Raw genomic sequence first — 25,274 nt, 5'->3', positions numbered from 1 at the left:
AACTAAATCACTAATCTGGAACCTCAAGATGATCAGTCACTGCACTGTCGATCGGGTCCCTGACTATAGCTAAGAATTATGGTTCAGCAGCAAGCACATACTGCTAACCGTCAGCAAACACCTACAGGAAACGGAACCCTCTAGGCTGGGTGGAAGACTCTCTCTGCACGAAGTATCTTCTTCTACAAAGAAGTGTGCGCGGTTGTCAGAGCGTAGGGGCTCTAGTGGAGTTTCCAGTGGCTGGCGCGCCGTTACTGCATGACACAATGGCAGCTTTACATTGCCAAAAGTGCCGCACGCCTCTCAAGGTGGACTCATCATTGCAAGATCTGAACCCTGCATCTTTCAAGATCCTCGCAGATGCAGCGCCAGCACTGGAAGCCAAGGCACCAGACGCGCCACGATCTGCAGCTGCTATCGAACGGCGGCAACGTTATGACGATGTATCTCAGACGGCCGGATCAGCCATACATAGGAGGAATGTCTCGGCCAGTCAGCGAAGCAGTGGCAGAATGAACCCAGACATGTCATATATCGATGTGACTGCATCACTAATGGCACCCGAAGGTGTTATAGAGACACCATCGAAGACGAAAAAGGCTGCGAATAAAGCAAGTACCACCAATGGCGATGGCGGAGAAGCTCTGTCAAGGCGGATGGAGACTGTCACGAGACTGTTTGATATTCTTTCCGCGCGATCTGATATCGATCTCCCTATCTGTTCGGAGTGTACCGAGCTTGTGCTCGACGGCCTGCAGAAGCGCCAGACAGCCGTCATTCGCGAGCGAGACGCTTACGTCGAATTCCTGAAGCAAGCACAACAAGATGTGCCCACGGACGAGGAAGTGGCGAAGACTAGACAAGACCTAGAGACTGCTCGACAGCGTGAGAAGGAAGCACTAGAAGAACTTATAGCACTCGAAGCTGAGAAAGCTCGGATGGAGGACGAGATCGCTCTTCTGGACGCTGAAGCCGATGCCTTGGACGAGGAGGAGGAAGCATTCTGGCGCGAGCGTAACACTTTCACCGCAGAACTGACTGCTTTCCAGCAAGAGCGAGATAGCTTGCAGAGTCAGCTGGCTCACGATACCAAGCTTTTGGAAAGTTTACAGCGGACTAATGTCTACAATGACACATTTGTGGTTGGCCATGATGGAGTATTTGGCACGATCAACGGCCTGCGTCTCGGTCGCTTGAACGACCACCCAGTCGAGTGGCCTGAGATCAATGCAGCGTTAGGTCAAGCATTACTGCTCCTCGTAGTCGTCGCGGAGAAGCTGGGCTACAAATTCAAAGGCTATACTCTACACCCAGTCGGCTCGACCTCAAGACTAATCCTCACCGATCCCGACGCAGTCGCTACAGGTGCAGGTAAAGCCAAGAACACCGTCTTAGACCTCTACAGCAGTGGCAGCTTCGCGTTCGGCATCACTGCGTTCATGGGAAGCTTCGATAATGCTATGATTGCTCTTCTAGAATGCGTAAGGCAAGTCGGCGATTACGTTGAGCAGACCACAGCGTCACAATCCGGTGGCGAGCAGCGAAGGATGCCATACGAGATCCAAACGGGGAAAGATATGGGCAAGATCGGTGGTGTGAAAATTGGCTTGAATGGGGTGCAGAAGGAGGAGCAATGGACAAAGGCTTGCAAGTATCTGCTTACATGCTGTAAGTTCTTGTTAGCGCACGCGAGCCATGTGGCCAACGAAGCAGATTCGAGAGGTGTTGGGTCGTGAGGAGTCAGCTGAGAGCAAATCATCGAGTCTTTGCATGCTGCGATCACGACTTTGGCTGATGCAGCGCATGACCTCTCGAGTATAGCATCTCCATCACCTCTGCACTCTCGCGATCCAGATGCTCTGCTGGAGCTCGCGGTACAAGATTGCCTTTCGGACCCGCTTCGATGCACTCTCCCGACATCTTGCCGTCCAGGAAGCTCGCAAAGGCATCTACGACAATCTCGATTGGCGTGAGGAGATCCTTGTCTGCCAGGGTGTCGTAGAAGGAGGCTGTAGAAATACCCGTCTGGACCACGTTCGGGCATACGGCGTTCAGTGTGATGCCTTCTTCTGGAAGATACTTGCCAAAGGAGCGAACGTAGCCGACTATGCCGTGCTTGGCTGCAGTGTACATTGGAAGTGCTGGAAGCATCTGGTCAGTTTCAAAACAGAGACAGAGCGATTGAAAGGCATACTCGGCACGCAATAGAATCCGCAGACGGAGGCGACGGTGGCAACTGCATGGCAATTATCAGCACAATGTTCTCGCTGCTGGAAATCAGAGCACCTCACTCTTCCCACGAAAGCCGTCTTCACCTTTCTCCTGCCTCCTCATCTGCTGAAGAGCAAGAGAACTCGTATACAGAAAGCCATACAAATCAACATCCAGCACACTCAAGTCCGGCTTCACAAAACCTTTGGCCTTCGGATCATTGGGCACACTGACTCTCTCACCAATCCCAGCAATCGAGTACACGTAGTCGATTCTACCTCCCAGATCCTTAAGCACACTCTCGAATACGGAGAGTTGGGAGTCCCAGTCACCAGTATCGACTTCGTAGGGTTTGACCAGATCGTCCTGCTCCTGGGATTGATTGTTGAGATACGCAGCCACTGATTTGACCCCCTCGTAGTTCTTGTCTGCTGCTGCAACGCGGATTTTACGGGCGGCGAGCATCTCGGTAACCTGGCGACCTATGCCTGAGGCGGCGCCTGTCACATAAGCGGTCTTCTGAGGAGCCATGTTGGCTGTGAATAAGGATCGCTGATGTGGTGGGCAATACAGGAGTAGATAGACGAAGAAGAGATCTGGTAATGTATACGATACCTGACTGTGTACATAGTGCTGATACCATATGCTCGTGGGAGACAGTGTCAGACTAGAAAGAGCGGCCGAGGGCTTAGAGCTTCCCCGCCACGAGCAGAATAGTGGCGTGAATGGATTCCGAAGGACCATGGGAATAACAACCCTCTCCATTGCATGAGTACCTCCTTTAGTCAATCAGGGCAAGCAAGGCCTGTACCCAATGGGTCACACAGTAGTGAAATAGGTACCTAGGAGAACGAGAGTGAAGTAGTATTCACTGAGGAGCACAAGCGTTGCCGGCACTAGTCACACTAGTCTCTTCTCCACATATACACGACTCGGTCACAAATTGTAGATCTCGACATCGACAATTACTCTCTCACTGCTTGCGCCGGAATTTATTGATCCTCAGTAGACCCCACAAGCACCGCGAAAATGCCTCAAGCACAGCCAGAGCTGAAAAAGGTATGACACCTTAGATATCCGTTCGGGAGCGCGGAAAGTACTGACCAGCTTCCCACAGTACCTCGACAAACGCGTAGAAGTCCAACTAAACGGCTCACGGAAAGTAATGGGCACACTACGCGGCTACGATGTACGTTCCTGCCGTCCTCTCGCCTTATCTCACGCCACAGCACAGCACAGCACAGCACGACCTCTCCTCTCCTCACTTCCGCAAATGCTGATACTCGAGTGTGATGTATAGGTCTTCCTCAACGTAGTCCTAGACGAAGCAACGGAATCCAAACAAAACAACGAAAAAGTCCGGCTAGGCATGTGCGTGATCCGGGGGAACTCGATAGTGATGATCGAGGCGCTGGATAGGATCGGAGGGGATGATCGACATCGACAACCTCGGGATTGAGGGAAGGTTGGAGGAACTGGAGAGAGGAATATCAAGCAGTGAGCAGTGCTGCAGAGTCTTTCGCTAGACGCCGGCTCGTGCTACAAATGCGATTGCATCGTGGAAAGCAGCTACACATGGCCGTGCGCTGAAAGAATCGAACCAAGGACCGAGTGAAGGAAAAGGCGTATGGCGCTGGAAGGCAGCGGCGGTCAGGGAGTCCAGGAGTCGGAAACGAGGGCGCTGTCTCGAATCCAGGTGTAGGCTGTATACCATGATTCATCCATTCACAGTGCTGTTCGTCTCATCATCGTTTCTGACGCTATGGATGGGAAGCGATCTTGAGAAAAAGAAGATGAAGTGCTGAAGGTTTGCAATCTGCCTGGCCTTTTGCTGGCAAATAGGACAATATAACATAACTACAGCTAAATCTGCACATCCCAAAAACCAGCCCAAGGTATCTCATACAAGCGTCGGCTTAAAACATCAAGTCAATAATCTGGCCCAGCCAATATCCCTTATTCTCGCCCTCGTCCGAGCGTGTCTCCACACTCTCTCCTCTCTCAACTCCTCATCAAATTAGCAAACACAGTAACCTTCTCCACATCCAACCCCTCCTTCTTGCCCTCCTCCGCCGGGCCAGCCTTCTGCGCCGCGACCTCCACTTCCACTCGATTAACACCCTGCATCAGCGTCCCGTCGTAGACATGTGTCCGCCTCCCGTTATCAGAGTGGAAAACTGTATCCCGCTGATTCAGCCTAAGGCCATTGAGTGTGACGAAGAGCTTGTATGGTCGTCCCATACTCAGTTGTTTGCTGATGGTGGGGGAGATCTGGAGGTAGTAGTGCGTGTTTGGAAGGGTTATGGTTGTGCTTTGGTGGCTGAAGGTCGGGTGGGGTGGGATGTTGAGGGTGTAGGGTTGGGGTAGCGGTAATTGCGGGTGGGTTGAGAGTGTGACTGTCGGTAGTAAGGCGGCTGAAGCGGGATAGTGTCGGGTTGGTAGTGGTGGGAGGGCGGCAGGTGCGGTGTAGGTGTAGCTGCTGACAGGTGGTGGAGGTGCGCCGAATGGGCTACCGCTGGGTGGTCGCGTGGATGGCGGAGGCATCATGCCATTCGTGAGTGCTTGTGTAGTAGGCACAGCAGTACCGAGAGCTGGCGTTGGCGACTTCTCCGGCTTGACCGCCATGCCCGGTGGCGAGCCAGCCTGTGCGCTGCTGGTCGGTCGTGCTTCAATGGTACGCACATGTGAGCTGGATGGTGCGTTGCCGTTAGCCATCGCAGGACGTGCTTGTTGCTGGCCATTGACTCCTGCATTGACCAGTTGCTTCTGGCGGAGGAGAGCCTCATTGTCGATTTGCACGCCAGGTGCGGGTGAGCTGCGGTGCTGGTTCAGGTTGAGAGTGACCTTCGGCTTGGGTCCACCCAGCTTAATGCTCGGTCTAGCAGGCTCGTCGACCTTTGCTCTTGCATCTACCATAAGCTGCTCGAAGTGCTCCTGTGAATGGTCAGTTGTTGGTTCGGCAGTACAATGTCAACCTGTTCCCACCTTGAACGCATCAGCAAGAACGAACATATCACTCCCTTCCTCGTTGTAGGTCTGAGCATTGCGCCAGATGAAGCTGACTTCTTCCTCGAATGTATCCCAATTCTTAAAGTCGCTCACACCGGTGGGTGGCGCACGGCCATGCTGACCGCGGGCACGCTTCGCCACCCCTTTGAGAGATACCGGGTGCCTGATAACTTGGTAGTAGTCTTCCAGTTTTCGTGTCGGGAGGTTGCCGAATGGTGTGTATATCTCTAGCCCTCTGTAGAAGTGTTAGCTGGATTGTAAGAAAGCAGACGTACACGCAACACATACTCATCATCCGTGTAGTGTATCATGAAAGACACAATCTTCTGCTGTGCTTCCTGGAACGACAGTCCTGTAAAGTCTAGTGCATCGCCACCGGTATATGCATCCTCGTCGTCTCCGGTCGCCGCACTCGGAGCGATAGACTCTTTGCGATCTGTAGATGGTTCGAATGCCTTGATCACTGGTCTTCGTGGCTGCTCGGGCTTCGTGTCGTCGTCGTCCACAGCATGCGAATGTCCGTCATTCCGCGCCGCTCCGCCGTTCGTATCTGGTATTGGTGTTGGGAAGGAGATGTAGTTTGGATCTGAGGTGTACTGCGGGTTGTTGAGCTTCATGTAGTTGTAGACCAGTTTCCGTATTCGCTCGGCATCCTCGTATATTTCACTCTTGGGGTCATTGTAGCTCTTGGCATTCTGGATCATACGCTTGAGGTCGCTCTCGATGGTGGTCATGGTGGGATATACATTGCGCTTGAGCTTGTCCTCGATGATGTCGAGTGAGATGGGGAGTCGCGTGAACTCATAGTAGTCGGGCAGGTCGCGATGTGGTGGCAGCTGCAGGAACTGGGTTGCGATAAGGTGGCCACTGAGGGTATTGTGTTAGCAGGAATCTAGCTGCTCCTCGACATTTCATACACACTTCTTGTCTTTCGAGCTGCGCAGCTGATTTATGAGTGCCTGGCCCAGGTCTTGTACCGTGTTCTTGGGTGCCGAGTTCTGTCAGAGTGCAAACTCGGTCAGCAATGTTTTGCGCAAGGCAACGAGCAGAATGTGGTGAGGTCTTGCAAGCGGGATGACGGAGGTGATGGACTGGGTGACGGTAAGTGGCTCGCGTCCTCGTCGTGATCTTCCTCACAACTTCTCACTTGTCTCAACCACCACCGCAACACAAACGCCCCAAATAACCTCCGTCGCGCATGCAGAGACGACGCGGTCGCTGTGACCGCTACGCTACTTTCTAGCGATCGCAGTCTTGTTGCTACGAGGGAGAGGGGAGCAGACGTGAGGACAAACTCACCAGTAGTCGTATCTTCTTGGACGCGCTGTTCCCGTTCTCGGTCGTGCTCGCTTTCCTCTTCCTCCCAGAGTCCATATTGCTCAACACACGCAACCGGAATGCACTAGAAACGCGTCGATATATGTGACATGCGAAGTCGGGTGGTGTGTAGTCGTCCGCGCAGCACAGCAGAGTAGCAATCGTGCAATCGCATACAATATCCCATGCCCGCAGTCCTTTGGCAGTTCTGATGGAGCTGAGAGACACTTGGTCTGTGCTTCGGCTACAAGTTCTGCCGTGCCGACGTGCACCTCTACCTTTCAGCTCCACTCCAACAGACTGAATACACACATCAGGAAAAAGGCGGGAGTCTTTTGTATCGAGCCCAAATGATATTTGGAAGCACGCTCAGGGACCGCGTCTAATAACGAGGACGAGACCAGTTCATTAGGTTTTTTTCTCCCACCCGAACGCGTGACTGCGCTCGAATGTGTCTTGGCACAGACATCGAACTTGAAGGCGAGCAATCATAGAGACCGCATCTATGCGCTGCTAAGTCTGTCTACTTGTCCCACTAGAGCATTGCCAATGCAGCAATTGAGTGGAGCTATACCACGAACAGTCGATGCAGCCATCGATATCGATTACAGCCGCTCAACCTCGTTGGTCTTTCAAGACGTGACCAAGTATATACTGGATCGCGACCGGAGTCTGCAGATCCTGTTATACCATACCGGCCATTCTCATAGCCGACAGAAGCTAGGACTACCGTCTTGGACACCAGATTGGCGACGCTTCGAACGCCACAATCACGATCCTAGGTTCCGGCAGCTCGATCGTCTGCATAAGTCAGAGCTGGAATTGTCGTTCAGGTCAGATGCCGGATGTCTGATACTACAGGGTTTCCAGGTGGGAACCATAGCCATGTCTACTCACGATGAGCCCCCACTAACCGAACTCAATGATGGCAGCAAGGCCGAGCCTCAAACGGAGTATTCAGTGTATACTACGGTGGGTGACGTTGTGATCACTTGTGCGGGAAGCAGCGAATGGTTTGTGATGCTGCGGCCGCATGAAGAGGGTTGCCAGTGGCTAGGAATGTGTGTGATTAGGACGATTGGAAGTGGTACAGAAGTATCTGAGCCAGTGCAGTTGTCTGAGCTATTGCCCACGCTCAAGGCGCGGATCGCAAGGCGCGAAGGGAAAGGATTCCATGTATATTAGACTGTGATACGCGAGCGACCTACCCTCGAAATGATCAGCGGCCTGGTCTTCGCGTATACCATGATTTGACGGCCCCAGTCGAATATACGTCTATCACAGTATATCAAGAGTACCACGACGCATCACGAGTCGCGAACTACAGTGCAGTGCTCGTGGACTCGGTAAAGTATCGGCGGCGCATTCGGTTCACGCGAGAGGGACCTCGGTATTGGTGCCGCAGTTCGACCTCTATGCACTTCTCATTACCACGGTCAGGATCATGTAGTAGCCTTGAATTATCGCTCTCCTCGTGAGGGTGTAGTGAACATATCAGCATCATGGCAGGACCCATACGACAGCCCATTGATATCCCAAGCTTGGAAAGGTACATCGACAAGAATGTGCCGGAGATCAAGACGCCATTGGATATCAAGCAGGTAAGGCTGATTAGTGATAGTGTTCACTGCGGACGTACGTGCTGATATTAGTCTCGCAGTTTGGCTATGGCCAGTCAAATCCAACATACCTCCTGACATCTCGATCTTCCAATGCCAAATACGTCCTACGCAAGAAGCCGCCAGGAAAGCTATTGTCCAAGACAGCACATCAAGTCGACCGCGAATACAAGATCATCCATGCTCTCGAGAACACAAAAGTCCCGGTACCAAAGGCATTATGTCTCTGCCAGGACGACAGCGTGATCGGGACGGACTTCTACATCATGTCTTTCCTGCAAGGCCGCATATTTGAGGACCCAGCATTACCAGATGTGAGCGAGGGTGACAGAAAGAAGATGTGGAAGAGTGCCGTACAAACGCTTGGGAAGTTCCACAGCGTTAGACCAAAAGACGTAAAGCTGGAAGGCTTCGGCCGACCTTCAAACTTCTACAACAGACAACTGAAGACCTTCGCCACGATCTCCGAAGCTCAAGCAAAAGCCGTAGACGTTGATACAAAGATCCCCGTAGGCAAGATCCCGCACTACGACGACATGGTCGCTTTCTTCGGCCAAGCAGACACCCAGCCCAAGGACCGCAGTACCTTCGTCCACGGCGATTACAAGATCGACAACATGGTCTTCCACCCCAAAGAGCCCTACGTAATCGGTATCCTCGACTGGGAAATGGCCACAATCGGCCACCCACTCTCCGACGTAACCAACCTCCTCATGCCCTTCACGACCGCCTCCTCCGAAAGCCTCCGAAGCGTCGGTCGAGCAAATACCGCTTTCATCCCCGGCGCCACGCCCGGCCTGCCGACAAAGCAGGAATGTATCTCGTGGTACGAGGACGCCGTCGGCTGGAAAGTCACGAGTACGGAGATGACGTGGGCGGACGCCTTTGGGATTTATAGGGGGAGTGTGATTATGCAGGGGATTGCGGCGAGGTATGCGCAGCGGCAGGCTAGTAGCGAGAAGGCGGGGGATTATGCCGTGCAGATGAGGCCTTTTGCTGAGCAAGGGTGGGAATTTGTCAAGGAGTTTATGCGGAAATTGGAGGCGGGTGAGGGGAGGAGGGAGCAGGCGAGGTTGTGAGATGGTTGTGAGATGTGCTGTTGCTCGATCTGTTGATGATGTTGAGTACTCAGAGTTACGTTATGAGTTCGACGCTGAGTACTGGCTTGCCTTGGCGTCACAAGACTTCACACGTGGTCTATGGTTGTTATGCAGCAACGATATTCACCTGTGATACCTTGTCGAGTTTCCCAAGCATAAGCTTGTGGCCTAGCATGTATCAACAGAAGGAACAAGGACGGAGACGGATCGGATATGGACTTGATCCGTGTTTTGCATGCCCGCTCGGACCGATCGAGTCGGATGATCCTCAAGCCATCTCTATGGCTGTAGTTACCGATGCAGATCAGGACTTCGAGGGATTCTAAGTTTACTGTTGTGCAGAAGCGAGACGAAGATGTCTGGCTGCAAAGTCAAGCTCCAAGGTGCCCAATATGTTGTAGCTGCGGATAGAAGTGGGCGGACTGCGAGACAAAACAAACAAGGTTGGTACGCTGTTGTAAATGGCAGTCGACTCGACGACTTACAGGACCATCGGTGCTATAATTTGATTGTCGTAGCGCCGTAGTCGTGGGACTTGGGCCACAGCATCGCTCACATATTCCAACATGTCATCAGAGCAAAAGATTGCCGACCTGGAGGCACGAGTGTTGGCGGCAGAACGTCTAGCAGAAAAGGTCAATAATCGAAGCAATTGTTCATCCACCTCGACTAACATCCCACACAGGCCCACAGCCGCGGTGCAATCGAGAACGTCTTCAGTAAATACATGCACCTCCACAACCACTTTCAAGACAAGCAGATCAAAGCCCTCTGGGTCAGGCGCGGCACCGAAGGCGTCCATAGCCAGTACACCAATAATGGCATCTACACCGACTATGACTCCATAATGGCCTACCACACCGGTCGTCCTTCGCCGAAAGGCAAACTGATTCTCCACTACACCACCACACCGCTAATCGAAGTCGCTGCCGATGGCGAGACAGCCAAAGGCTTCTGGTGTATGGCCGGTATCGAAAGCGGGACCGCGGATCCGGGTAATGTTGGCGCTATGCCGGAGTTCCTGTACGAGCCTGAGAGTGCTAATGTGGATGGGAAGAGGGTGTGGGCGCATTGGGTGTGGTGTCATTACGCTATTGACTTTCTGCGACAGGATGAGGAATGGAGGATTTGGCACTTTAGGTGTTTGGAGGTGGCCAGGGCGCCGTATAGTGAGAACTGGATCACTTTCTCTGGGAAGAACCAGGTGGCGTTTGATAAGGTGAGATGCATTGGTGAGGTTGATTGAAGGTTTCTTGGCTGACCCCGAATATACAGGATCTGGCATATTTTGGCAATGACGGCAAAGCTGTTTTCATGCCTACCCCTGATGCTCCTGTCACGAAGGTGAATACCCAACGGGGTCCCAATTCGTCTTCACAATACTGATGAATTCCCAGAAAGCTGATGTCTTCGGCCTGGGACGATCTCGGCAGCTCGATGTCCCGCTTCCAGCACCGTACAAGACTTTTGCAGACGTAGAGGAATACTGAGCGGTTTCATTGACTTTGTGGGTGCGGGACAATGTACCGTCTCGAGATCGACCACATTGCCAGATTCTGTTATGTTCTGGCGGCTGGTACTAGTGTGTCGTGTTCGAGACGAGACAGATGTGAGGAGCACAGATCTTGGCTCCCGTTGTCTTTCATACTCTAATATACCGTATAAACTGGTTGCCAAGACCATTCTCTGCTACAAGACTACCTGCGCTTGAAGACTACGTTAAAAATTGATAAAAGTGTAATTAAATCTCATAAGACTATAGTCTTAGCAACCAGTTATACGGTACTCCACTTCGATGTGATATGCCTTTTGTTTCGGATGCTTGGGGGCCTGACTCGAACACTTCTGGCACAACCCTCCCATGCACGACCTTGATCTCCCCCACAATCTCCGTGTGGAGGCACAATCTTGGCATATGCATAGAGAGAACCCAGGGTGGGCACGATCCCACGATCGGTCATCTGCCAGTCGTCGACCGAGCCATATAGATGGGCAGCTCAGCCTGGATTTGGCGAGCTGATCCCCATCCTCTTTTCCACTCGCCACACCATACCAACACAATGGGTTCCATAGGTGAAACAGTCCAGCTGCAGTTCCAGGACCCGGTGGTTGTGAAGCTTTCCGACGAAGAACGCAAGAGCGGTCGTATGAACGAAGAGAATGTTGCGGCAGCTGTGATAGCATTCCACAGAGATGGCTTCGTACTCCTCGAAAACGTCGTCGATCCCGCGCACTGCGACACCCTCGACGCGGAGATGTGCCTCGAAGCCGAACGCATGGCCAAAGATCCCAAGACAATCTGGAACGATGTAACGTAGAACCCACGATCGAGACAGGTCCCAGCGAGCAAGACTGCTAACTAGATCCAGAATCTCCACGCCCCCAAAGAAAAGCGTTCAGGCAACATGCAACACGCCCCTCCCCTACGCCCAGAAGTAATGTACGAAGACATCTGGGCTAATAAACTCACCGCCACCATACTCTCCAGCATCCTCGGCCCCAATCCCTCCTGCAACTTCGCAGACGGCAACACCGCCCTCAGCGGCGGGTACGGAGGTCGCCAAACCGTACACGCAGACATGGCGTACAACTTCCCCGGTATGCCGTGCACCATTACAGCAAACTACTACCTCGAAGACGCCTCTGCCACCAACGGGTCGACGGAACTCTGGCTAGGTTCAGCACGATACTCTACCTTCCGGGACCATAAAGCTTGTCGTGTGGCAGGACCAGAGGACGATGTGTCCAAGCCGACGAAAATCAGTCTACAAACTGAGGATGACAACTACGCCATGGAAGCCAATTTCGGCGTCCGCCTGGATGTTCTCGAGGCGAGGAGAAAAATCGCTCCGCCGGTCCAGCCAAAGGTCAAGAAAGGGGGTGTGATGCTCCGGGACCTCCGGCTTTGGCACGCAGGGATTGCGAACCCGAGTCCCAAGACCAGGATCATGCTGAATTTCATCTATACGCCTTGGTGGTATAAGGTATGAGAAGGTTCCAGTTCGCACACATCTTTTGCTCTCAACCGGCATAGTTTGCGAAGAGTGGCTGTTGCTGACGTAGATCCCCGTAGTGCCCGACCAAGGTCAACCTCCCCGAGAAAGCCAGACCGCTAGCTGAGTCCTGGGCGAATCGCAAAGATCATCCGATTGTGCTGCAGACTCGTTATTTCCCTACCGAAGCCGAGTGCAAAGCGCAGCAATTCGGGATCGATTTCAGTAGTCGGAACCCATCGTATTGGAAATCATTGGACACTTCGCTGATTGCTGGATACACTTTCATCGACGAGTAGTCATTCCTTGCATGCGGTAGCAGTGGTCAGGATCTGTTTGGTTGTTCGTCTGGTCGATCGAGAAGAGTGCCCACTATTGCAGGAGGTAATGATGATATGCGTGGACCATGGGATGGGCGCCTGATATGATGATATGTTTCTGTACATAGAAGGACTAAGCTGCTCCGCAATGCCAGTACATCGATTTCGGCATGCACAAGCCCACGCGCCTCGAACGCCACCTTATTTACACATCTTTGCCACCCACGTCCATCTATCGATCGACCTCACCAAACACAAGATCCATAGTTCCAATGATAGCCACGGCATCAGCCAACAAATGTCCCCTCGAAATTTGATCGAAGCAAGCCAAGTGAGCGAAACCAGGGGCTCGAATCTTGCATCGGTACGGTCGCTCTGACCCATCACTCACAACATAAACACCCATCTCGCCCTTCGGCGCCTCGATCGCCGAGTACGTCTCTCCAGGTGGGACGGTATAACCCTTGCTGAACAGCAAGAAGTGATGGATCAACGCCTCCATATTCTCCTTCATCGCCGCGCGAGGTGGAGGAGCGATCTTGTAGTCCTCGACCTTTACAGGTCCGGCGGGCATCTTGTTCAAGCACTGGTGGATAATCCTCAACGACTGCCTGAACTCCTCCATGCGGCAGAGATAGCGGTCGTAGCAGTCGCCGTTGACGCCGACCGGGACATCGAATTCGACCTGATCGTAAGCGTCGTAAGGCTGGCTCTTGCGGACATCCCAGGGGACGCCGGAACCGCGGAGCATGACGCCAGAGAAGGAGTAGTTCAGGGCGTCGGCGGCGGAGACAACACCGATGCCCTTGGTTCTGCCGATCCAGATGCGGTTGTCTGTGAGGAGTTCTTCGGTTTCGTCGATGCGGTCGCCGAATTGGGTGGCCCATTGGTAGATGTCGTCTAGGAGGCCGATGGGCAAGTCCTGAGATACACCGCCCGGGCGGACGTATGCAGCATGGAGGCGAGCGCCGGAGACTCGTTCGTAGAATTCCTGAAGTCATGTCAGCTAGAGTATTTCGGCCCGAGCATTTATTCGTGAACACACCATAAGCTTCTCACGCTCCTCGAAGCCCCACAGGAACGGGGTGAGAGCACCAACATCCATGGCGTGTGACAAAACAGACATGAGATGGTTGAGCACTCGCGTGATCTCTCCAAACAATGTCCTGATCCATTTGGCTCGCTCCGGCACCTCAATGTTCAACAGCTTCTCCACAGCCAAGCTGAAGCACTGCTCGTTGGTCATCATGCTGACGTAGTCCAGGCGGTCAAAGTATGGCAGTGCCTGCAGATACGTCTTGTACTCGATCAACTTCTCCGTGCCTCTGTGCAGTAGTCCAACATGCGGATCCGCCCGCACGATCTCTTCTCCGTTCAGTTCCAAGATCAAGCGAAGCACACCGTGAGCAGCGGGATGCTGTGGGCCAAAGTTGACGGTGTAGTGGCGGATCTTGCGCTGTTCGGGGTTGTCTGCCTTATCGTCTGCCTTATTCATACCTATGGCATCTGCGTCTACGGGGCGAGCGAAGCTGGGGTCGACAGGCACGAGTCGGGTGGCATTGGCGTCGACTGGGGAGGCCATTCGTCTGGCGGGCGTCGAGGAGAGGCATCGGAGCTGCTGTTGTGGGCGGAAGGAAGGGGTGGCGGCGCGGTGTGAGAGTCGCTTCGCGCCGTTGCCGGCGAGGCGGGCGAAAGAGGCTGCCATCCTGGGTCACTGCGGTGGTGTACCAGGAGTATGAGGTGGCAGCGAGGTGAGGGGAGAGGTGGTCGTCAATGGGATACTATCGTGAATCGCCGCCCTTCAATAATGCAGTCGATGATGCTGTCTGCTAGCGCGAAGTTCTACCAGCAGTAGGCCAATCGGCACGCTTGCCGTTAGTAAGCAGAAATATGTGCTTCAAAGAAGCATCAATTTTCCGAGAGCATTGAAAACAGATCATGACTTTACGATAACACGAAATCATGCCGAGCTGGGCACCACTAACAGCTGAGCAACTGGCCGAGCAGCGACGTGGCTTAAGTGAAGCACAATTACAGGACCGCAAAATCGTCAATGTCAACGCCGAAACTGTAACCGATGTCTCTGCTACCGATATCCCAGGCCATTGGGGCCAAGGCCAAGACGACAGCTGGGACCTCGAACGATTTCGACAAGTCCTGGACATCAAGTTCTACCAAAACAAGCCCCACGATGCTGCCTTCTCCCTCATAGGCGTGGACGCCTCAATCGCCAATGCCTTCCGCCGCATCCTCATAGCCGAGATTCCCACTTTGGCAATCGAAGACATCTTCGTCTTCGACAACACCTCCATCATCCAAGACGAAGTGCTCGCGCACCGATTGGGCCTCATACCCTTGACCGGCGGCAAAGAAGGTCTAGATCGAATGTCCTGGTTCAAGAAACCGCCACCCAAAGACGACTATGCCGCGCAAGCCTTGTACGACCAAGACGATCTTGCGCCTTCGGCCAGCGCCCCGAACGATCATAATACGGTCGTCATGTCGCTGAAAGTGGAATGTCGCTGGGCTACCACGAATGAAGATGGTCGGGACGGCAAAGCGTTAGCTCTAGACGGCGAAACGGATCCAAGTGTCAGGTACGTGAACAGTAACGTCTACGCACATCAACTCGTCTTCGAACCTCAAGGCGATCAGACGGACTGGTTCGCAGGCGACGACGCCATCAGGCCCATGAACCCGGACATCCTCATTGCGAAACTCCGACCCGGTCAGCGAATCAATCTCCGCTGCCACTGCATCAAAGGCATCGGTGGCGATCACGCGAAATTCTCCCCCGTGGCCACAGCCTCCTATCGCCTCCTCCCACACATCAACATCATCTCCCCCATCTTAGGCAACGAAGCCAAGAAATTTCAGCGCTGCTTCCCACGCGGCGTCATCGATCTCGTTCCCGATGAGGAAAGCGGGGAGAACAAGGCTATTGTGGCGGATCCGATGAAGGATACGGTCAGTAGGGAGTGTTTGCGGCACGAGGAGTTCAAGGGGAAGGTCAAGTTGGGGAGGATTAGGGATCATTTCATTTGGGGCGTGGAGAGTACGGGGCAATTTGAGAGCGATGAGTTGTTTTTGGATAGTGTGAGGTTGCTCAAGGCGAAGGCGGAGAAGTTTAAGCGGCATCTGACTAAGGTGGAGGAGGGGGGTTAGGGTGGGGCACATACTTGGTGTGATGGCAGTCGAAGTTCTGGATCAAGGAAGGCGCTTGTGTGGTCACGGTGGCGATCCATGACGAATGGATTATTTGTCGCATCGTGGTTGTCCTTCGTCAACGATCAAGCAGCACTATTTGCGACCCGCCGGGCTAGACGTGATCTGCTCTTGGCTGCCTGGAGCCTGCGCAATGTATAATAAGATAAACGATGGTAGTCGGCAGATGCCTGTTCTGCATGCTGCCTCAATGTATGGACTGCGTTGAAGCTGATGGATATGATTGGACAACGCTGCATAGCACCGCCTCCCACAGCCGCTTTCCATACCCAAACCTTCGTATATACATCGTCTGCAACATAATAGAACAGTACCAGCAACAACACGCGAACTCAGTGGGCGCCATTTCTCACGTTGTCCTCTGATGGTCTTGTTGCTCTGTACTCTCTCAAGGCTCTCAAATCAGCCAAGATGTGGCTGCTAAACACCTCTGCTTTGGAGCTGAAATACTTCTTTGAGAACAACAGTCCCACCTATGCTGTATTGTCTCACAGATGGACCCAGGAAGAAGTCACCTTCGAGGCCATGGGAAATGGTGACTGGCAGCGTAAGCCGGGAGGATTGAAGATTTGCAGCACAGCGTCGCGTGCACGCCACGACGGCTTCGACTAGGTCTGGATTGATACATGCTGCATCAACAAGGACAGCAGTGCTGAATTATCGGAGGCAATCAATTCTATGTAGGTCGACTTGCTGGCACATGCCGTCGGTGTGCTGAATATAACGTGTGTTCACAGGTGGCATCAGTATGAGCACGCAGAGGTCTGCTATGTCTTCCTCAACGATGTGATGCCGCCGCACGTCGACGACCTGCTTTATCAGCTTGCCGACAGTAATTGGTTCAGGTGAGGATGGTAAGATTTTTGGTGATAGCACGGCCTATACCCTCACTGACAGCCGGCAGGACGCTACAGGAACTGATCGCGCCACGATCGGTGGAGTTCTTTGATTGTGAGTGGAACGCTATCGGCACGAAGATCTCGCTGGCCGAGTCAATCGCCGCCACTACGAGGATCGATGTCGACGTCCTGACTGGTCGCAAACATGCACATGAGGTCTCCGTGTGGGAACGATTCTCGTGGGTGACACATCGTTCGACGACACGACTGGAGGATCGAACTTATTGCCTACTCGGTCAGTTCGCGGTCAACATGCCGTTGCTATACGGCGAAGGCGATCGGGCATGGGATCGATTGATCAAACAGATTGCGAAGTTGCCACCAGCCATGCAGAGTTTCTCCATGGTCAAGGAATGCCGTGTCTTCTTCCATGTTCATTTCGATCTGCCGCCTGATATGCAGATCAGTACCGCCAGCGTGCGGCCAGGGTATGCATGGTCCATCAAGGGACATACGGCTCTAGTATGTGGCTAGGTCGAAGCAACTTACACTGTTGTCCTGCCCATTGCAAGCAGGAATGCCAGCGGGGACAAGCAAAACATCGATTGTGCCTTCGGCGTGACCAAGCGTACTGTGGGAACCGATTCCAGTGGATGGCTTCAATTGGGTATGGACTCTTATGGACATGATGAGATGTGGTTGAAGCAAGTAGAGAGACTTGGTTGTGCAAAGACTGGTATCCTTGAGCTTGAGCTTGACCTTGATAGGCCGCGAAGCTTGACGGCGACAATCGAGGAACAGGAGGAGATGGCCAGGTCAGGAGCTAGAGTTTTTGTGCTTGTAATTCGGCTGCATGATCGAGGCCAGTCTCCGGGCGGGTGGACATTGTTGCCTGAACCGTCACCGCCATGCACCAGGAGTGGTGGATCTGATCGGGTGAGAACACCATCTAGACTGGGTATCAAGGCATGGTTCCATCAGGATCAGATGCAGAAGATACGGGGACGGCGGCGGTAAGATAGAGCGTTCTGGATGTCGCAGTACCAGCCGGGCCAAGCTGTGGTTTGCCCGTGATGTAAGCAACAGGATTGGTGGTCTGCACTCGCGAGACTGCGGAGGATAGGAAGAGTAAGGAGGTCACATACTATGTAGGAAAGGCATATCAGGCATCAGGCGTACTGTATTATTCCACCTGCATCAAAGGGTTTGACGCGCGGATCATACCCTGCAGGACGCAGGACGCGCGATGGCGTCCCAGGGCTGAACTAATTGTACGAGCGTCTTGCACATGCTGGTACAGTGTGGCTTGCCTGAGTATCCTTATCATTGCAAGACAATTGTTGGGGGTCGTACAGTTGCCTTTCTGCTGTACGACGATGTTGTGTTCAAGCCACTGTGCACCATGAAGGACGACGAGGAAGGCCAGGCATTCCTGGGTTCGCCTTCATCAAATTGGCAGCAAAGTTCCAGGAGCGTCACTGAGCAGAGTTTCGCTATTGCGACCCACTACGTCGACAATGTTAAGGATGTCTATTCGAGGTCACGACTGAACAGGTACAATGTCACGAGACGGCAGCTGTTGATTACCCTTGGCTGCCTCTTCTTTGGAATCATCCTCCTGACAGCATTCGGTCGGTCGGGTTCAGTCACAGGCTTAGTCGCATCTTCGGCCGCGGCTGGCATCTGCAGTAATGCTCGTGAGAACCCACACAGTATCAAGGCACCGTCGCGACCGAACGTGGCTCGGTTGACGGCGGTATGGCCTGGGGTGAAACATGCGCTCGAAATAGGAGGGAAGGACCTACCGAGCTTGGACAAACCGGACTATGCCTTTCACCCTGACGGAGGACCGACGATTGAGGATTATCGTGCCCGAACCGATGATCTCAGTGCAGAGGATGCGCTGAAGATACGGCAGATTCATGCCAAATACATCAAAGCCATACCGAAGTACCCGAAAAAGACATACAAGGGCCGGGGGATAGTCATGCTGGCAGGTGGGCATTATAGCGAATTCGCCGCGACCTCCCTCGGCGTGCTGCGGGAGATAGGCAGTATCCTTCCCGTCGAAGTCTGGCGACGAGACGAAAGAGAAGAGAAGCACGACGGCTGGTGTCAGGAGATCGAGAACGAAGGCATGGCCTGCAGACGTCTCTCAGACTACCTAGACACCGACCTCATCGACATCAAAGGCGGCTACGAGATGAAAGTCCTCTGCATGCTCTTCTCCAGCTTCGAAGAAATCGTCTTCATCGACGCCGACAACATGGCCCTCCAACGCCCGGAACTCCTCTTCGACTCCCAAGCCTACAAGGACACGGGTGTAGTCCTCTGGCACGACTATTGGAACTACGACAACATCGACTGGCTCGACTACGTCATCGGCGTCAGCGACGAGAAGAACGAGAACCTGTGGGAACACACCACGCACGAGAGTGGTGAGATCGTCTGGAACAAGAAACGAAACTGGGACGCCTTGATGCTGGCAGTATATTACAACTACTTCGGCCCGAAACTCTACTATACCCTGCTCAACTTCAATTACGCCGGCTGGGGCGACAAGGACACCTTCGCCCTCGCCTTCCGCGCCCTCAAGAAGCCCTTCCATACCGTCCTCGCTCCTCCCGGAGACGCCTGGGAGCGCGGAAAGGTCAATACCCGTCGAGTCGGAATGCTACAGATGGCGCCTGGAAGTGATCCACCCGTAGCTGCGTTCCTGCACGTCACAACGGTCAAATGGTCACACAGAGATTTCGTCTGCGATGGGTGCTTACCGATCTGGCATACCGAGTCCCCCGGTGATCCCTTCATAAGTGGCTGGGAAGACTCGAATTCCGAACTCTACCCTTTTCTACACAGTAACCTCAGTATTATCGAGCCCGAGGGTTTAGATAAGTACATGCCTACCACACCGGGCACGGATGTCCCGCTCCAGCTCGAGGCCATGCTTTGGAGGGCGACGGAGTACGCGGCGTGTCGGTCTCCGGCTTGGAGGCATGAGCGGACTTGTGCGGTTGCGCGGAGGTATATGATGGGGACGTGGGGGTTTACGTTTGCGATGAAGGAGAAGCCCGGGAAGAATACGACGGAGATGAATGGGGGGCTGGCGTGGTTGCCTAGTATGGAGGCGAAGACGTGCCTCATAGATCCGCCGGATTTGTGATGGGATGGGATGGTGCGATAGACTAGAGCGCGATTGTAGCAATATTGTATGATGTTCAATGAACGAGCTGGCCTAGTCGAAGCTTCCATACTACTCAGATTGACACACGAAGTCCCGACGTGCGATGCTGTAAGATAATGACGATAGGGAAGAAAAAGATGTTAGCACGAGGACATGGAAGTCCAGCAACCCGGTGAGTTCAAAGATAATTTGGCTTGCTACTTACCACGCACAGTTGGGATATATTCATCCATGTCTAACGACCCAGACATACCAGCATAAACACGGCACTCCAACAACCCCCAAACTGGCAAAGAACTCCCCCACCGCCTCGCGAGCTTTACTCGGTGTCCGTCGCCTCCGCTTCCACTTTGCCTGACTATCTTCCTCCTCGTCCTTCCCCTCACCCACGTCTGAGACAGCGCCAATATGGCTCTCTTCATCCGAGTCGATATCGTCATTAGGGTCGAGCCATCTGACAGTAGGATAGAATCCCGCCTTCTCGATCAGCGGAGCACTATTCTGCTGGTCTTGAGAGGTGCTGGGGAGTACGTATGCGGAGCTGTTGGGAGTGTATGAGTTTACGGCTGGGGAGACGGAGCGGGTCCGTGCTGTATAGCTTCTTTGAACGCCGAGATTCGTGCTGCTATTCAGAGCTGACTCGAGGGAGGTCGAGGCGGCGCGGTGCCGGCCTTTGGTCTTGCCTTCTTGCTTCGTGGCGAAGCCATTGGCGGTGCCGTTTGATTTGCCCTGGTAGCGTGGGAGGACGAAGGGGCTTAGAGGGCTTTGGGGCATTCCAGAGTCTTCGTTGCCTTTGTAGCGTAGACCGAGGACAATTGCTCGGAGAAGCAGGACTACTACGGTGCCGCCGAGTAACGTGGCGTAGTCGAGGAAGATGCCTAGCTGGTCGGGCAACAGGCACATATGCGTCTGTATGGTAGGAAGTGGGGTGCCGATTGTCTTGCCCTCGGCGTCGACAGGGTTCCACAGACTGACGAGCTGGAAACCGGGTTTCCGAACTCCCATGGCCCAGCTGAAGCTCTTAACTGTGATCTCTTTTACATTTGTCAGACCTGGTGTGGTTCGACTTGCATCGTTGGCAGGCTTTTGTGCTTGGCCGATGTTGTATCGGTGTGAGATGTCGCAGTAGTCGTGATCGTCACCGGAAAAGACATGTGCTATGTCGCCTGCTTTGGAGACGTGCGATACTATGGTGTTTGAGAGTGACCTGGTCACAACATTCTGGTATTGGTAGCCAGCTGAGATGGAAAGTGCATGCCCTCGTTCTCGCTGTGCTCCGCAGTCTGTCTCTGGGTCGCGGTATAATGGAACGTGAGTGAGCAGGATTACTGGCAGCTGTGTACGCGAGCGAAGACCCTTTTCGCGCGGAGTACGCTCGTCGCTCGTGTCGAGGACATCATGTAGATGGCCGAGATCAGCGTTCTGCGACGGATAGTAGCTCTGCAGAGTATCATGTACGTACTTCTCAGCAGGTACTTGTAGGTTCTCCATAAAGTCATTGGCAGGCTGCCAGAGATACATCAACTCTGTCGCTTGAGCTGGTTGCGTCTCGCCACCTTCCGGCAGGAACTGACTGAATGCCGACAGTGACGGCGTATCAAGACTGACGAAAGTGTGATTGCCAATGACGTCGATTCGGTTGCTTTCGCCGAAAAGCAGCTTGAATCGATCTTGGAGTGGTAACTGTACACCCATGCCGAAACCAACATCATGGTTGCCGGGCAGACTGGCGATCACTCGGCGCTGCTTCCCTCCCATTGTAGCATATTCATTCCACGTCACATTGTTGGCGCCATTCTCAACACTAACGTCGTCTGCTCGCACCTCATACGCAGCAAATCGTTCTCGTGCTAGTCCATCCGGATACAGCTGATCTGTATCGAAGAAGATATGGCTGAATCTCCTTAAGTCGGTCTCCCACTGCTGTTGACCCCATGTAGACCATCTACCCTTCTCGCCATGCACGAACTGTTTCAGATCACGACCACTGGGTGTAAGGAAGTGATCCTTTTTCTCAATGACATGATCATGAGGCATGGACACAGCTTTGCGGAAGCTCTCCATACTTCTCTTCTCGACCTTGTCCTCCTTCATGACGCCAAGCCTCTGCAGCATTCTCCTCTGGGAGCTCTTGAGCGGCTTGGCCCTGCTAGGAGCCCACTCTCTTCCACCATCGAATAGATCTCCCAGGAAGACGATGGAGCTCGGGTCAAGATTGGCATTGATCAGCCGGAAGTTGCGACCCATGTAGAGATCCGTGTATCGTTCTGTAGCTGTAGATAACGGCCATGGTCGTCCAGGATATGTATGTGGATCCACCAACTGAGGATCCGCGATCAAGACCAGATGATGTGGTGTAGCTCCAGCCGGCCACCTCTCCCACTTGTCCCATTGACAGGCCTTGATATGCTTGCTGAACAGCGTCCTTTCTCCATACCATACAGCATAGATCCAGACCAGGGTGACCAGGGATGTGACGATGGAGATGCGCTGCAAGAAGGGGTACCGCCGTAGTATTCGGCGAGACTGCTGGGTCGCTACATGGCGAAGATGCATTATATGCAGGCAACACTCCACTCTTCAGCTTTTGATCTGTGCCTGCCTCTCATGGCGTCCTTTCTTCATTCACCTTCATGACTAGATCTCTCGAAAGTAATCGAATACCTTATATTCGTTGCCCTGCATGGCCAGAGCGCGTAGACGCGTGGCGCTAATGCGGCCTAAATCTGGGGTAAGGGTCAATCAAATCTTAGCTGAGGTTTGGTCTAACATCGTGTCTCAGCCTTCTTCGCCATTACCACTCTAAGCGTCAATGTGACTGCATTCACTCCGTCCAGTCAAGGGCTGTGTGATCCACGGCGGACCGATGACATCTGCTTATACTTCGATGTACAGACGGATCACACGCGACCCAGCATGTCAAAAGGTGCCACCACGATGAGTGTGCAGGTCTGGTGGAGCAATGGGGTTTGCTCGTCATTCGAGAGCGTATTTGCTACCCCTTACACGAAAGCCTCGACTGGAGAACCATTGACCTAGTACAGCACGGGAGCAGGCTCATGGATCGATGAATCCATGCTCAGCACGAAGTACCTTACGATAACCTGGAGGATTTAGATTTGCCATCGTATCTTGGTCCCGAGCCATTCTTGCTAGACGCTCCTTCAGCTCGTGCCTTCGCCCTCAAGGCGGTTGGACGAAGATCATATTTCTTACACTCGCATCTTTTATGTACCGCTGACCTGACAGACCGATTGTGCCGGGGTAGGTCCATCAGCGAGCTAGCAAGGCAGTGAGCTAGTGAGGCAGTGAGCTAACGAGGTAGTGAGCTGGTGAGGGAATGAGTCAGCGAGGTAGGGAGGTATAAGGAAGTGAGCTGCCCGCGAGTGTAATCTCAGTAATAACTCTTCAGTCCACAACAGTAATTCGGGCAAATCAGGGCACATATCTTTGCAGATTCCGATATGTCGACAGTACCTCATCACTTCCTTGGCACGACGGCAACAGGCCACTGAGACCCGGGGCAGACTTACACCAAACCTTCCGCTACAGGCACCTCGGTCCTGCACCGAACCACACATGATACGGACGACCCCAGACTCGAACGAGTCACACGTTGGTTCAGTCGCAATCGGAGACTGGCACGTAACGAGGCAGAGCTTCCTAGCCATATGCTAATTCGCCATACAGCAAGAACGGCAGCACCCCAAGCCATCGAGTCGTGACCGACAATATGGAGAGCTCGCCCTTCTCCAAGCTCTCACCCGAGCTACGCAATCGGATCTATCACCACGCTTTGCTCAGAGCCAAGCCCATCCATATCCATCCTGACCTCAACTTGGACAGGTTCCAGAAGCGTGGGATGCTACGTTGCGTCCACCCAACCACACTGATGCAGACTTGCCGTACGATCAGAGCAGACAGCACACAACTCTTCTACCACGAGAACTCCTTCGTCCTCCACCAGTACCCCCGGTCGGGCCGAACGCTCTTGTGTGGACGACTTCATAAGCATGGCCAGACCTGACACCCACGCTGCGCTACGACACATCAAAGTCGGAATCGCGATGCGTTACACGGTACATCCAAATCTCCTCGCAGATGCCTATCAGTCAGCAAGACAATTGGTCAAGATATGCCTGGGGGCCAGCATCACTGTGCACGTTACTACCTATTACTCCGGACCCTTGGAACCAGGAGGTCCAGACTCTTCATACGAAGCTGAATTCCTCTTGGACGCCACGAAGACGGATGAGAGCGCTGTATGGCAGGCGGCTGCGAACATTGCGTGGGCCAAAATGGAGGGGAGGCTGAAGTATCTCCGGGGCTATAAGCTCGCGTGCGAACTGGCGACACACGAGATGCTGATGACCATTACCGCTGGAGTCAGGCTTCATGATGGCTGATGGCCGCCCGCCCTTGTCTGCACTGTAAAACAGAAGGGACGCCCATACCGGTATGAGCACCCCTGCTATCTTGATGGTGAGATGGGATTAGAGTGTCTTTGGCAGGTCACGCTCCAGGACGATTGGAACAGAGGTGCGTCTGGAAGCACTGAGCAGATTGATTCAAAAAATGGTGCGCGTACTGCGGACTGCTTGAGGCAGTCTGCCTCGATGTTGCTATGGTTTCCAAGTGCATATTTTCAATACAAGTCACTTGTTGTATTCAGCTTTCATACCATCAGAGACAATACATAACGTAAAGCCTCCCAAAAGTTTACTGCTACGTTAGAACTAGCTTCACAGCGTGCACAGACCATCCACTTCACTTCCGCCAAGGTGTTGTCGCTGCCTAGATGGAATGAGCTTCCTCCTTGCGACAACGACTTCACAGCGTGCTACAGATGTCGCAAAGAAATAAGCAGCAGCAGCCAAAGATCATGGTAAGCCATTCGATTCGCAACACGACCATGCAGTATACACTTTGCCTGCACCCTATCTAACACAACTCCAACAGTCTCTCTCTACCATCGCCTTCATCCTCGCCGGTCTGACAGCAGGCGGCGGCATAACAGGCTACATTCGGGCTGGTTCCGTCCCCAGTATGGTCGCCGGCTGCTCCGTCGGACTCCTCTACGCTCTCGGCGGCTACCGTATCCAACAGCGAGCTACGTACGGCGTCGAGCTCGCGCTATTGGCGAGTGTTGTATTGGCTGGAAGCAGTATTCCACGAGCAATCAAGACGCAGAAACCGCTGCCTATTGGGTTGAGCACGTTGGCGGTGGCGGGTTTGTGGCAGTTTGGGGTTGCCTTTGCTGGGGCCAGGGGACAGTGAGGTGGTCACGACGAGGAGAGAGCTCTTGTGAAGATATGAAGAACAGGTTGGAGCAGAATCTGTGTGCAGAATATGATACCATTGGAAGTTGAGGCAACGTTGAACATTGACGACTCAATACTCTATATTACACTAATCATTGACGACAACATAGCATCTGAGATGAATTTACAGAGGCCG

General features: G+C 53.4%; 13 protein-coding genes across 13 annotated transcripts; 9 read left to right on the top strand and 4 right to left on the bottom strand.

Annotated features, from left to right (window-relative positions):
• Window positions 1–266: 266 nt before the first annotated feature.
• Window positions 267–1,736, top strand: atg6 (Vacuolar protein sorting-associated protein atg6; the record flags this gene model as incomplete). The annotated part of the gene is given in 2 exon segments (XM_064838055.1): window positions 267–1,668; window positions 1,684–1,736. The coding sequence occupies 2 exon segments, from the start codon at window positions 267–269 to the stop codon at window positions 1,734–1,736; spliced, it is 1,455 nt and encodes a 484-aa protein (XP_064694140.1).
• A 43-nt stretch (window positions 1,737–1,779) lies between these two features.
• LTS14_005356 (uncharacterized protein) lies at window positions 1,780–2,742 on the bottom strand (the record flags this gene model as incomplete). The annotated part of the gene is made up of 2 exons (XM_064838054.1): window positions 1,780–2,141; window positions 2,292–2,742. 2 exons carry the CDS (start codon window positions 2,740–2,742, stop codon window positions 1,780–1,782), a joined length of 813 nt encoding a protein of 270 aa, XP_064694139.1.
• A 498-nt stretch (window positions 2,743–3,240) lies between these two features.
• SMG1 (Serine/threonine-protein kinase smg1) lies at window positions 3,241–3,670 on the top strand (the record flags this gene model as incomplete). Its single annotated transcript, XM_064838053.1, has 3 exons — window positions 3,241–3,270; window positions 3,329–3,400; window positions 3,512–3,670. The coding sequence occupies 3 exons, from the start codon at window positions 3,241–3,243 to the stop codon at window positions 3,668–3,670; spliced, it is 261 nt and encodes an 86-aa protein (XP_064694138.1).
• Window positions 3,671–4,212: 542 nt separating this feature from the next.
• LTS14_005354 (uncharacterized protein) lies at window positions 4,213–5,954 on the bottom strand (the record flags this gene model as incomplete). The annotated part of the gene is made up of 3 exons (XM_064838052.1): window positions 4,213–5,145; window positions 5,197–5,455; window positions 5,509–5,954. The coding sequence occupies 3 exons, from the start codon at window positions 5,952–5,954 to the stop codon at window positions 4,213–4,215; spliced, it is 1,638 nt and encodes a 545-aa protein (XP_064694137.1).
• A 2,085-nt stretch (window positions 5,955–8,039) lies between these two features.
• LTS14_005353 (uncharacterized protein) lies at window positions 8,040–9,235 on the top strand (the record flags this gene model as incomplete). Its single annotated transcript, XM_064838051.1, has 2 exons — window positions 8,040–8,138; window positions 8,198–9,235. 2 exons carry the CDS (start codon window positions 8,040–8,042, stop codon window positions 9,233–9,235), a joined length of 1,137 nt encoding a protein of 378 aa, XP_064694136.1.
• Window positions 9,236–9,822: 587 nt separating this feature from the next.
• LTS14_005352 (uncharacterized protein) lies at window positions 9,823–10,746 on the top strand (the record flags this gene model as incomplete). The annotated part of the gene is made up of 4 exons (XM_064838050.1): window positions 9,823–9,891; window positions 9,942–10,475; window positions 10,532–10,600; window positions 10,654–10,746. The coding sequence occupies 4 exons, from the start codon at window positions 9,823–9,825 to the stop codon at window positions 10,744–10,746; spliced, it is 765 nt and encodes a 254-aa protein (XP_064694135.1).
• Window positions 10,747–11,316: 570 nt separating this feature from the next.
• LTS14_005351 (uncharacterized protein) lies at window positions 11,317–12,548 on the top strand (the record flags this gene model as incomplete). Its single annotated transcript, XM_064838049.1, has 3 exons — window positions 11,317–11,565; window positions 11,626–12,240; window positions 12,330–12,548. 3 exons carry the CDS (start codon window positions 11,317–11,319, stop codon window positions 12,546–12,548), a joined length of 1,083 nt encoding a protein of 360 aa, XP_064694134.1.
• A 253-nt stretch (window positions 12,549–12,801) lies between these two features.
• NdufS2 (ndufs2, NADH ubiquinone oxidoreductase 49 kd subunit) lies at window positions 12,802–14,274 on the bottom strand (the record flags this gene model as incomplete). Its single annotated transcript, XM_064838048.1, has 2 exons — window positions 12,802–13,560; window positions 13,615–14,274. The coding sequence occupies 2 exons, from the start codon at window positions 14,272–14,274 to the stop codon at window positions 12,802–12,804; spliced, it is 1,419 nt and encodes a 472-aa protein (XP_064694133.1).
• A 257-nt stretch (window positions 14,275–14,531) lies between these two features.
• Window positions 14,532–15,734, top strand: RPC40 (DNA-directed RNA polymerase core subunit rpc40; the record flags this gene model as incomplete). The annotated part of the gene is made up of 1 exon (XM_064838047.1): window positions 14,532–15,734. One exon carries the CDS (start codon window positions 14,532–14,534, stop codon window positions 15,732–15,734), a length of 1,203 nt encoding a protein of 400 aa, XP_064694132.1.
• A 471-nt stretch (window positions 15,735–16,205) lies between these two features.
• On the top strand, window positions 16,206–17,650 carry LTS14_005348 (uncharacterized protein; the record flags this gene model as incomplete). The annotated part of the gene is given in 4 exon segments (XM_064838046.1): window positions 16,206–16,341; window positions 16,555–16,639; window positions 16,699–17,155; window positions 17,168–17,650. The coding sequence occupies 4 exon segments, from the start codon at window positions 16,206–16,208 to the stop codon at window positions 17,648–17,650; spliced, it is 1,161 nt and encodes a 386-aa protein (XP_064694131.1).
• Window positions 17,651–18,035: 385 nt separating this feature from the next.
• On the top strand, window positions 18,036–19,796 carry LTS14_005347 (uncharacterized protein; the record flags this gene model as incomplete). Its single annotated transcript, XM_064838045.1, has 1 exon — window positions 18,036–19,796. The coding sequence occupies one exon, from the start codon at window positions 18,036–18,038 to the stop codon at window positions 19,794–19,796; it is 1,761 nt and encodes a 586-aa protein (XP_064694130.1).
• A 90-nt stretch (window positions 19,797–19,886) lies between these two features.
• On the bottom strand, window positions 19,887–22,373 carry LTS14_005346 (uncharacterized protein; the record flags this gene model as incomplete). Its single annotated transcript, XM_064838044.1, has 2 exons — window positions 19,887–19,923; window positions 20,071–22,373. The coding sequence occupies 2 exons, from the start codon at window positions 22,371–22,373 to the stop codon at window positions 19,887–19,889; spliced, it is 2,340 nt and encodes a 779-aa protein (XP_064694129.1).
• A 2,290-nt stretch (window positions 22,374–24,663) lies between these two features.
• LTS14_005345 (uncharacterized protein) lies at window positions 24,664–25,094 on the top strand (the record flags this gene model as incomplete). Its single annotated transcript, XM_064838043.1, has 2 exons — window positions 24,664–24,702; window positions 24,777–25,094. The coding sequence occupies 2 exons, from the start codon at window positions 24,664–24,666 to the stop codon at window positions 25,092–25,094; spliced, it is 357 nt and encodes a 118-aa protein (XP_064694128.1).
• Window positions 25,095–25,274: the final 180 nt, after the last annotated feature.

This window comes from Recurvomyces mirabilis, assembly GCF_035927965.1.
Source record: "Recurvomyces mirabilis strain CCFEE 5264 chromosome Unknown scaffold_13, whole genome shotgun sequence".
NCBI classification, from domain to species: Eukaryota; Fungi; Ascomycota; class Dothideomycetes; order Mycosphaerellales; family Teratosphaeriaceae; genus Recurvomyces; species Recurvomyces mirabilis.
This window is presented reverse-complemented; position numbering and strand designations above follow the sequence as displayed.